The 12,360-nt window shown below is 36.5% G+C and overlaps 1 protein-coding gene across 2 annotated transcripts in view; it reads left to right on the top strand.

Moving 5' to 3' along the window:
* Pex7 (peroxisomal biogenesis factor 7) overlaps positions 1-12,360 on the top strand; it is a 66,977-nt gene that overhangs the window by 22,258 nt on the left and 32,359 nt on the right. Inside the window, exons 6-9 of one of the 2 annotated variants that reach the window (XM_005390461.2) lie at positions 5,068-5,174; positions 6,880-6,993; positions 8,740-8,795; positions 10,764-10,789. In XM_005390461.2, coding sequence (XP_005390518.1) covers positions 5,068-5,174; positions 6,880-6,993; positions 8,740-8,795; positions 10,764-10,767 — 281 coding nt within the window. In that variant the 3' untranslated portion in view covers positions 10,768-10,789. Of the gene's footprint in view, positions 1-5,067; positions 5,175-6,879; positions 6,994-8,739; positions 8,796-10,763; positions 10,790-12,360 lie in introns of those variants that run through there. The other variant, XM_005390459.2, reaches the window with a different exon arrangement.

Below are 12,360 nucleotides of genomic sequence, written 5' to 3'. Positions count from 1 at the left end.
TCCAGGGAGTCAAGAACATTGCTTACCAAGCTATGTAATCCATCAGTAGGAAACGAACTATTTAGCAGATTTGGTTTGTCTTGTTTTCACATATTCTTTTATGTAGCTCAGTGCATTTCACAGCCAAACATTAAAATATTTTTATTGTTATTATACAAAATAAGGGAGTAACTTATTAGAATTTTGAAAACATATCTGAGTTCGTTTTGTTTGTTGAGAGGGACATTGTCAGGTATTTATGGAATGCTCATCATTTGCTTGGGACTGGTTATTCAGTGAGAAAGAAAACAATTCCTGCCCTCCTATTGTCTATAATCCAGGGAGAAAAAACATGTAAGAAAACACCAGAAGCTCATGATAAGGAGTGTACAGTTCTTTGAGGAGAGGTACTACGGTACAGTGGTTAGGAAGGTCGACTCTGGAGCTGGGCTGCTTCAAATCACAGCTTTCTCCACTACTGTGTGACTTTTGCTCTTTAACCTCGGCCCCTCCATTATTTCTAGTATAAGGGTGATAATAATATCCACATCATGGAGTTTTGACTATGATTGAGTTCATGTACGCGTAGAACACTGTGACACAGAGTAAGGGCTTGGGAAACATCACCTCTTTTTATAACATGTGTGCTCAAAATTCTGTGGAGACACATATGTGATTCCTGAGCTTGTCAGGGATGGCTGATCAGAGACACTTCCCTGAGGAAATAAAGTATAAGCTGCCAGTTTCTGAACAAGTGTTAGGACATGAGAGGTAGGAGGCAAAGGTATGGGATGAGGAGAGACAGAGCATTTCTAAGGAGCATCAGGATGGCCTTTGCATTGCATATGTGCTGCAAAAATGAACAGTGCTGATCCCAGAACCAAGAGTCTGAGGACAAGGTTTAAAGTAGCTTGCCCTAGACAGAATCAGGCACATACAGTTGTGCGGTAACATGCTGGTCCAGTGGTTCTAAAACCCGCTGGTCGTCAGAGTCTTTGGTGGAACTTCAACAGCAGCAGAACTCTGAGCTCCATCTTAGTTCTGCTGAATCAAAGTGCCAGTAGGGAAGTATGTTTTTAAAGTACAGCTGAGGCAGGTGATCAGCCTGAGTTGAGGAGCGCCGCACTGGTCTGTGGAGTAGCTCTGTTCGATGTGCCAAGTTAATAGCTTATTTCAGCTGATGTAAAGAGAATTCCATGTTTGTTTTGGTAGTGATCTATTTATTCCTCTTTTATAAAACCCAGAGTGATTTCACTGTTAAATTCAGGGAAGAAACGGTTTCTTAGTTTGAGCACTCTGTAGTATTTTTTTCTATTTTGTGAGTGAGTCTTTAAAAATAATGCTTGCTTTGTCTTGTTGCTTACAGACAAGGACTTGCGATGATCTTTACATAACAATAATATCAACTGCAAAGCTTATGGTTATGGAACCCAAGGTTGTAAAATATTTGTTTTTGATGGTAGTTTTTATGATAGAAAATCAAGATCTATTTTTATGTCTAACCTGGTGACATACATATAATTAAATATGTAGCAATTTGTAACAACTTGATAATATATATATGACAATATAGCATTTAGGCTACTCCAAGAATTTAGTCACCTTAAAGGTTCTGTAGTACTGTATTTGCAAGTCTAGAACCAAACTTCTTATTACTAGCAAAGCTAAGGCCAAAAAGGGAGGACTTTCTAGATAAGCAGATCTAGGTATACCTTCTCTAACAGGGTTCTTGAAGAACATTATGTTTTGTCTAGTTTATAGTAGTTGTACTAGTACAGAATTAATATTTCTAAATTATATAAGACAGAAAGGAATAATATTCAAACATTTTATATAAAGAAGATTAATATGAAGTAAACTTTCTTTTGAACCATGAAAACTAAGTTATTGCTATCACAGACTCCATATAATTGCATAAGTCATAGCCATGCCTGAATGTGTGGGGTCCAGCCAGTAGTTAAAACAAACCGCGTGCTACTATGGTATAAGAAAAGTCATATTACATCTGATAGGCATCTGGCATTTCAATTCAATTATTTAGCCCCAGAAGCGCCCATTTGGCACGCAGTTCACTTCACAGTTTTAGGCTGTTTATACTCATTCTTCCTACCCAACTTCCTCTTGCTGCAGTTTGAAATCAGATATGAAAACAGCCAGAACTTCCTATTCTGCCAGTTCTGCCAGTTGCAGGTCTGCAGCTGATAAGAGAAGCTGGTAATTCAGGTGGGCCTGTGGTACCATCAAAGGTCCCTGATAAATGTCTGGCTGACAATGAAAGGCCAGTTATTTAGAAGATGCGATTTAAAGGAAAAAAAAATTACAGATGTCCTAATGTCTGAGAGAGTTGAGTGAGTCATTATACCATTTGGCTAAAAGATTTCTCTCTTACATGGGAACCAGAATGATGAGGGCAAAGTACCAAATATGTACAATAGGAATGGCTGTCAAAGAATTAGAATTCTCAGTTCCTGCAGAATAGTCTTCACATTTTTGTGTCACTTGGGTTAATTGCAGGAGGGAACAATGTAAGCTATGGCTTTTAAAAATTTGTTGCTTGAATGTGATGTTGCAGAACCAAAATATTATGTCAGAGAAATAGAATAACCACCCACCCAACCTCTGTTGTGTTGTTTAATCTTTTATACACATACAAAATGGTGTGTACCCTGAACTGTGCCACTTGATGAATTTCTACAGTGAGAACATCTGTGTAACCAGACTAGGGTTCAGAAACACATTTGCACACAGGACCTGCTCCTGTTCTTAAAATCATTACCCTGCCTATTGGTATGACCATGTCTCCTTTCTAATAGCATAGGTTACCATTGCTATTTTATACTTTGTGTCTGCTTTCTTTCGCTCAACACCATGTTTTGTGATTCATCCATGTTAGTGCTAAAATAACTTACTTAATCTCTTAATCCACACTCACTGTAATGTATTGGTGCCATATTCATTTATATACTCAGATAAGGTAATTATGAGGTGAACTCAAGTTCGTTGGCCTTTGGACAGTGCTCTTTAATCATAGCTATAGCAGACTTCACGGTTTCAGACCTAGTATTAGACACCAGTTTTTAGCTACTGAGCATCACTTTGATATTTCATATGCTTTAATGGAAGGCTCGTGCTGAATCAAATGTATTTCTCTGGGACTTGGCCTTTTTAGAGATGGCAAATTGGGAAGAATATCATAAGAGTGAGTATCTCCTTTGTCTGCAAGTGATAGAACTGGGTTGTTCTGACATGAAAAGCGTGTTCCTGAAAGAAAAGGAATGCTTGAACTTCCCTGAGTCACATTCTGTGTCTCTCATCTAGACTGGACCCTGGCCGGTGACTTGACCCTGCCGGCTGGCTTTCTCCACACCCTGGCACACATGGCCAGCAGAAACTCCTAAATGTTATAATCAGTAAATTCTGTATGAGAGGGATTAACATTTTTTTCAGTTCTGAAAAATGCCAAATAGCCACTTTTGGACCTGTTGGCTGTGGTCTGAATCTGTGATGAGCCATGGGTCTTTTTTGACTCTCTTGGTGGGGAGGACATGTGCTGTTCTTGGAGGAAGGGTGTTTCTGGGCAGACTGGCTGCCAGACATCCATGTTACCCTGCTGTAGGCACTGAAGTCTAGGAAAAGTCATGAAAGATCATTTCATCAAAGCTCTTTGGAACTCTGAAACAAATTCTGCTGACCGGTGGCTAGCCAAAGACAGTGAATGTCTTTAGGGCTCCTGAAGATATTTGAAGCTCCAGCCTGTACTAATTCAGAACTACTTCCATTTCGTACATTCAAACTCATCCTTTCTTTCATCCCTACTGTCCTTAGATCCAAAAATATTAGTTTCTTTCATCTATCAAAGTGTTTTTCAGCCTTTTATAAAGTACCAGTGTTTTTAAATTAAAAAAGAAAAAGCTTCACACAAAACAGTAGTACATATTTATGATCCATGAAAGTATAGCAAGAGTACTGTGTTACAAAAACACAGACTAAAGCCATGCATACCAAATTCGTGATTGTGATGGCCTCTCACCTGGGGGTCGGTGAGGGGGAGTGAGATTGGAAATACAATAGAAATTTTAACTTTGTCTGTAGTGATTCGTTTTTTTTTTTTTTTTTTTTTTTTTTTTTTTTTTAAATAATGCTGGCAAAATCTGACCAGGTAGCCACTGTGTGTAGGTGAGAGAGAGAAGAAAATGTTTTCTGTCTAATTATAGAAAATAACAGAAAAAAAAGAGTAATTTCTCAAGTGTCAGCAAGCTTTGACTAACATTTGGCCCCTGACAACATAGGAGACAGCCTATTATAGTTGTAAAGTGCATGTGCTGGGAATCCAGACTACGTGGGTTCTGGTTCCAGATCCTGATTCTATTACTTAGTATCCAGGGGTGAGTTATTTCATTTCCGTATACCTCAGTTTCCTCATTTGTAAAGTACTATAGCAGTACTGTTTCATATAATTATTATCAAGTTTTATAAAAACTCAATATGTATACAATGCTTAGAACAGGACCTGGCACATAGGAAGCACTCAATAAATGTTAGCTGTTATTCATGTTATTATTAGGGGAGATAGGAATGGCTTCCAAACACACCACTTCACCCTCCTGAGTAGTTGGGATTATAGGCGTGCACCACCACTGCACCTTGCAGTCCTCCATTTTTAGTAGTAGTGTGTGTGTGTGTGTGTGTGTGTGTGTGTGTGCAGAGAGAGAGAGAGACTGTCAAAAATGTATACATCAGGAAAGGAAAAACTTGTGTATTTTAATACTAAATTTACTGAGACATCATATTTATACAAATTAACCTTTGGCCTCTCCCATTTACAAGAGATGCTCAGAGTTGTGGCCACGCGCTTCCAGACATTTGTTAGTACAGCAAACTGCAGAAGTTTCATACATTTTTTGGTGGACTCTTTGAATACACACACACACACACACACACACATATATACATACAAATGTGTGAAAGATAGCAGTATCCTTAATAGCGAAAGTATTTCTACTTGGTTTATTATTATGAACTATTAATTAGGTCATTGAGCATCCAAGTGGTGTCATGGGAAGTGATTGTGTCTTCTTTATTTCCCAGGTGATCAGACTCTGAGAATTTGGGATATGAAGGCAGCAGGAGTCAGAATTGTGATTCCAGCACATCAGGCGGAAATTCTGAGTTGTGACTGGTGTAAATACAACGAGGTACAGTGTGTGGACCCATTTTGTGCTGCTGCACAGTGTTGAAATGTTCAAGATTTTATTTATCTTTGTTTATGTGGACTTCGGTGATGTTCCTGGCCCATTAAGTTAAATTGAGTCTCTTTCATTTCTAACTAATGATTATGACTGACCTACATTAGCATTAATTGGATTTAAGTGCTCAAAAACAAGCAAAATAGGAAACAGAAATTCTCAAAAGTTCAGCGGTGCAGCCTGACTTGTTTGTTTGGGGGAACTGTTTTACAGTTTGTGTAATACCTTTTCTTGATCACTGTTGACCTACCACTTTGTGTCATCTTTTGCTTTAATTTCTTTTTCACTTTGCTAGTCAGGCTGCTGAACTATTTGCAGCTTGCTTTTTAACTTGACAGTGTGTCAGTCTTTAAAATATTTTGTTTCATCTTCCTTTGTAAGCCTAATTTTCATGCTTTTGTAATTTAGCAATGTCTATGTGTAACTTTTTGCAAAACTTCAGTTAACCATACAAACGTATGAATTAGAGATAGGAATGGATTAAGCATGTATTAATTACTTACGTACTTCAGGTGGTTTCTTGAAAATGAAAAATAAGTAAAATGTGTACCTTATTTTCCCCCTTATTTTTTAGAATAATTAGTGAAAGTTAAGGTAATGCTGCATTCGCAGAATTCTTTAAATAAAAAGAAATAAAGTATAGTACATATTCAGAAATAATGCTTGATCTAAATAAAAACACCAATGCAAATAGCTTTCAATATCTTCCATCACAAATGAATTTCCCTTTAGGAGAATTAAATTTTGGCCTCTATGTATATACTTTGAATTCTAAAAAGATCTTGTGATGTACTTGATTGTGGTTAAAAGTCTTGTTTTGGGAGCTGGGGATTTAGCTCAGCGGCACAGCGCCTGCCTGGCAAGCGCAAGATCAAGAGTTCGATTCCCAGTACCAGAGAAAAACCAAAAAAAAAAAAAAAAAAGTCTTGTTTTTTAAGCCACTGACGCTTCCTTAAATGAGCTTATATTAAAGCCCAACATATTCACATACTGCATTGGCAGCTCATGTTGATGGGAGATAGATCCAGCGCTTGGCCTGTTGAGCCAAAAACTCTAAGTCCACTTTAGGTTCTAGACAGCAAAATTTGTAAAATCTGACTATTAGCTATAAACTCGCCATTATTTCTGTAGATTCTTGGGTTTGATGAGCTGTTGTATTAAGACAAGGCCCAAGAGAGTTGGGAATAATGATCTTGAAAAATATACACACTTAATTTATAACTTTTGTTTTTTCAAATAGTCCTGCATTAGCAGGCCTCTTGCTTTTGGACACCTGGTAAGATCTCAGAGCATGTTGAAAACCTTTTAAAGAGAAAGGTGGCCCTTTTGTCATATATTTTAATCTCATATGTACTTACTCCTGCTGCTGACAGTAAGTTGAAAAACTCGCAGTGCTATTCGGGACTATGTCTTTTTTCTTTTGTGTAGTGTTCTCTCATATACTTAAAGCATATTGAGTTTCTTCCCTCTCATTATATTAATTTTTTGGCTGTTCAATGTCTGTTTTGATTACTTTCTATAATTGTTGTATAACCTCTCAAGAATGACTCCTCAAATAATTATCAGGGAATAGATTTTATTTCTAGTTGGAAAGGCTTGGTTTTGCTTAATGGCAAAGAGATCAAAGCTTAATGTTCTTCTGAACTGTTCGCAGAATTTGCTGGTGACGGGAGCAGTTGATTGTAGCTTGAGAGGATGGGACTTAAGGAATGTACGACAGCCAGTGTTTGAACTTCTTGGTCACAGCTATGCTATTAGGAGAGTGAAAGTAAGTTTTTGTCTTTTCTTTTTATTCATACCCTAAAAATTGCAATTTAAATATAATCAGTGCAGCATAGATAGAAGAGTGTTTTGGTATTTAGGGGTTAGGGTTATTATTTTTGTGTGTGTGTTTTGGTTACCTGATTAGTAATAATAAATATTAAACACTAAAATTAGAGAAAATAATTTGAATAATTACTGAACGAACTGGGGCAGTGTAGACATTCAGTACTTCAAGTTAAATAAAATGCTTTCCTTACCGTGTCATCTTCAGTCTGCTGTCCCTTTTAGCGTTATTTTTGGAGTGGTCTACTTTTAGGATCATATTCTTTATAATTTTCCATCAGTGGAAAGTCTCTTTACTATGTTGAAACTGATATAGAGGGGTAATTAATTCTTTCTTTTCTCTCACATGATGAGTTACATGAATGTTCCCACACGTGTCAGGTATAGAAAATTATCCACTTTATAAGCAGCAGAGGATGGGTAACTTTTTTGTACTACTCTCAAGAAATTTATGTGGGCTATTTAGTGACTTAAATTAGTTTCTTAGCTTTTATTTAGGCAAGTTCTCTTAAGTCATTATGGAAAACATTTTATTAAGTCATATCTCCCAATTTTAATTTTCTTTTTTTAAAGACAAAAAATGTACCTTATCAATGTTTCAGCAAGATAACTATGTAATTCTTATTTTTAAAATTCCTAATTTGCATTAAATTAATACTTTACATTTTATTTGCTGCAAGACAACATAGGAGATATAGTATCCTGTTTTGTTATTTACTTATTTTTTATTTTTTTATCTAGCAGTGCTGGGGACTGGACCCACAATCGTATACACGCGAGGCAGGGATTTTACCACTGAGTTATATCCCCAGCCTGCTTTATTTTTTTAATGGTAATTTTATGTGTATAGATTTTTAGGAATTGAAAATTATTTTCTGTGTATGTTTTAGACTAGTTCTGAGAATGAAGTAGGATGATATAGTGAAAACACAAGGTGCAAAGTACTGTTTAAATGTATATTGTTGGTAGGCTGCTGGTGTACCTTGGTGATACTTGCCTAGCATGCTCAAGGCCCTGAGTTCAAACCCCAGCACCACAAAAAAAATGTGCTGATAAGACAAACACCAAACAAATATAATTGCAAAGGGGAGTCTATACATTATGTTCATTACTTACATTAAAGGTGCTTTAATGTAAGTAATATTTATTAAATTTATCTTTGCTTTAAAAATACTTGCTTTAAATTTGCAGTTTTTGTCCTTTATAACATTTTTCTTTAACTGTAATATACAGGTGACATAAAAATTATTTTAAAATTTATTTATGTTTATTTTGATGCATATGATTATAATAATCATGATATATATTCATAGAATTGTTAAATTATATGATTATTGTATAAGTATATATTATTATATATTCAAATCCCTCGTTTGTAGAATTACATTTGCATAGCTAATAAGAATTTGTATTTAATTTTTTCAAGAATAGCTGTGCTTTGAAAATAGTTATTCTAAATGAGCTCTAGAAGGCTCAAGGAATGGTTTTCTTTGGAGAATGTAAAAATATTTTTTCTATAAATGGATACTTAAAAGATCAAAAGATTTTTGCCTCAAATTAAAGCATGTAAGGTTCTGGAAAGGGTCATTTTAAGTGACATCCCTTTAATAAGCTTAAATGTATTGTATTGTTCATAGAATGGCCATAGGGAGTAGCATGTTATAGCTAACTTTTTTTTTTTTTTAAGTTTTCACCATTTCATGCTTCAGTGCTGGCATCTTGCTCCTATGACTTTACTGTAAGGTACAGTGGTTTAAAGATACTTTATTGTGAAATACTTTTGCATCTTCACAGCTTTTCTGAAAGATAATGTATTTATTTACTAATAATATGCACATTTCCTGCCTTTTAATCTTCTTTTCCCTTGAGTTAACTTTCTAAACGCACCTCCTTGCATCGTATGTGCTGGTATGTACCCATATGTTTTCACTCATGGGATGAACTTCCCTTTCTGGTGGTGGTTTTAGATCAGTGTTAGACCTGATCCTGGCTGCTTTTCTCTGTTTCATTCCTTATTTCCTAGATTATGCTTGGTGTCCACAAAAGCTTATAGCTAGAACTTGTGAGACAGCTCACTGGTATTGTTTTGTGTTTCTTCTCATAGGTAATTTGAAGTACAGGTATGTCAAAGACCTGGCTTGTATATAGTTTTATTTGTCCTTGTTCTGTATTGGTTTATGTGAGGATGCTCTATGAATTTTGGATTTATATTGCCTTACTGTGTCAGTTACCCATATCTCCCCTCTGTACTTCTGAGTCAGTGTTTGATATGGAAGAACTATATAACTTTGTTTGTGTAAAATGTACTATTAATGGAACATATTAAAATAATGCCTTGAGAGAAATTACATGCCCTAACTTAGTTTTCTCCACTGATCCAATACAAGAAGGCAGACAGTAGGAAATATAATCGCACTGAGGCTCCCAGCTCTCAATTTAAAAGTATACTATAGCCAGATTTGGTTTTGCTTATTTTGTTTTTAAATAGGCTCTATAAAGTAGTAAGAAATGATTATAGAGTTTTTTAGCTTGGGAGCCAAAACACGGCAACATGATAGACTCAAAGAAAATTTGACAGATGGATCCCACCATCCACCCTAAGCATTTCCAAACTGAAACTGTGGAGCTAGATCACTGGCTGGATGTTAGAGCTGTACGTGTAGATTTGAAGGCCAATGACTTACTGATAATTCAGTCTATAAGAATGTATAGGGAGATAAATATAAAGAAATCACAACAAAAAGGTAAGATCATCAGGAGAGAATTAATGTTGGAAGTAATAAAGGAACAGCCCATGAGCAACAGGAGGAAATCATATCACATGCCATATCTGTCACATAAGCTGCGGGAGAGGATGACCAGAAATGTCAGATTCCTCAGGTGGGATAAGCAAGATGTAGTGGGAACTTAAACTCTTCTCTAGCACATAGTGTCACTCATGGAATCAAAAGGGATTTCTGGATATAGAAACTAGTCCTTGGGTTGTAAGAAGCTTTCTGGTGTCTGCTCGCTAGAAGCCTTAACACACTGAAATATGGTATTGGTATTTTGATGATCTTGCTTTTAGTATCAACAGTTTAAACTGGGCTTTCTGATTTGGCTGTCCTATCAGTCAAAACCGTTGTAGTGTTTTGTTTCTGAGTAAAGGGGGAGACCTAGGGAGTATATACCTTCTTTTTTGGAATTGTAAGTAGGATCTTTATCTTACTGACCACTCCTATGTTACTTACCAACTTAAGTACCGTTGAACACATGGATGGAAGATGTCTTGCTTTTGTAAATAGAAATTTGTCTCAGGAATGTTTGATACAACTGGATATGAACTGTACCGCTCTCAATCTTATAGATCCCAAGCCATGCTCAGAAATTATCATAATTTTTGATGCAGTCTTACTTTGCCCCTCTTCACTGGTAAGATTCAAGGCTTTGTGTCTTTTCTGAACTCTGAGCAAGACTGCAGACCGAGAGATGGCTTAGGTCACGATTCTTAGATGTGCTTCCCAATCAAAGGTGTCAGAACTGTATTTGTAAGCATGTGGAACAATTGAGACTAGAATTAAAAATAAGAGACCTTTAACATTGGCTTGAAAAATACATTTAAATAAACAATTACCCTGTATAATTTAGAGTGCAGGTTTCTCTATACTTACGATCCATCTTTGTTTTTCTGTACATTTCTGTACATCTTGTTTGTTTTTTTTTTTTTTTTAGGTAGTTCACGCTGGCCTTGAACTTTCTGTGTACATCAGGCTGGTCTCAAACTTCTGGCAGTCCTCTTGCCTCAGCCTCTAAAGTACTGGGATTGCGGGCATGCACCACTGCAGCTGGCATATCTTGTTTATAGAGCCTTAGTGTCTTTTTGTGCAGTTACCTTGTTTATATAGTACTGTAATTTTTGCTGATTGTACAGTGCAGTACTATAGTATTATGTTCTGTTGTACATTATAGTACTACATGTAAGAGTTATGCAAATAAAAGCAAAATCATCAAGTTGGGGTTTCCCGTGACCGTTTCTTCGTTCTGAATATTGTAATATACATACTATAAACAATTCCTCATTAGGTGACCAATTCATCTAATGACCTAGTCACAGAAATGGAACTTGATGGTTAAACAATGAGTGTCTCTATGGAAATTAGTATTATCTAGCCTTATAAATCCACAAGGTGATTACAAAGGATGCATCCCCAACCTTTGCCTTGAAGCCACCTCTCAACCCATTCCCTGCACTTTCAGCAAAGGACCTGATGTGCTTTCTTTTAAAAAAACAATTGTAGGACTGAAGCACAGATCTCATCTAAATCTGTACCTCTTTATTCTTTTCCCTTGTTTGGAACCCGTGCGCCCAGGTGCCCCGATCCTTTGTACTCCTTTTGCTTTTGTGACTTCATTTCATGCAGTGAGCTCTTGTCCTTCCTGTACCGTCAGTCTGCAACTCTGTTGACTTTTTCCTTAGCTTGCTTGCAGTTTCCCCTTTGGTCCAGTTTTTCCTTTAACCCTGTCTTAGGTTGCTCTTCCCTTCTTAGCCAGGCTGTTAGCATCCCCCGAAGCTTGGATTCAGCAGGGCCGTTTTAGGGTCTTCATTGTCCCAGGGTAGTCAACTTTGGAAGTCTTTTCCTATATCGTTTGAACCTATGAAATGAATCAACATCACTGATTAAGTAGTTAATTACACTGAAAAAGTTTTTATGCTTCTGCTTTTGAAATGCTTTGACTGAGTGTCTCACTTGTGATTGACTGAGTTCCTTGCAGTCATTATGCTCACTCAGGGGTTCTTGTGAAGTAAAAAATCTAGCTTAGAAATTGCTTTCAAAAGGAATGAAATAAATATTTCTGAATACAAAATTTATCGATTAATGTTATTAATTTTAAATTTAATTACGTTAAATTATTTTAAATTTTTAGCTCTGAGGCATTATATTCTTTGAAAGTATGTAAACTTAGGCCTGTGGCAGTCTCTGTTACTCCTAAACCCACACTGGCTTCTCCACTGAAGTTGCTCTGATCAAAGCTACAAGTCACCCCTGTAATACTAAATCGGCCCATTTTCCCGCACTTGGACCTTGCTATGGTTTTTTACACTTTGTCAGATCTTTCTTCTGGAAACTTCTTACCCCAGGAACTTCATGTTCTTTTTCTTTTTCTTGTTCTTCTCTGATCCTTTTTGTGCTTTTCCCTGGAGTCTCCTTCTGTCCCCTTGAACTTGGCTTACCTTTGACTTAGTGCTCCTTCACATATCCAGTGTAAGTGCTAATTCCCAACACCCCTTTCTCTGACTTCTTTTGAGAACTCATTTAGCTGTATGCAG

Source organism: Chinchilla lanigera, unplaced genomic scaffold (assembly GCF_000276665.1).
Source record: "Chinchilla lanigera isolate Chin_1 unplaced genomic scaffold, ChiLan1.0 scaffold00038, whole genome shotgun sequence".
Classification (NCBI taxonomy): Eukaryota; Metazoa; Chordata; class Mammalia; order Rodentia; family Chinchillidae; genus Chinchilla; species Chinchilla lanigera.
The sequence above is the reverse complement of the archived record's forward strand: the minus strand, read 5'-3'. Positions and strand labels throughout refer to the sequence as shown.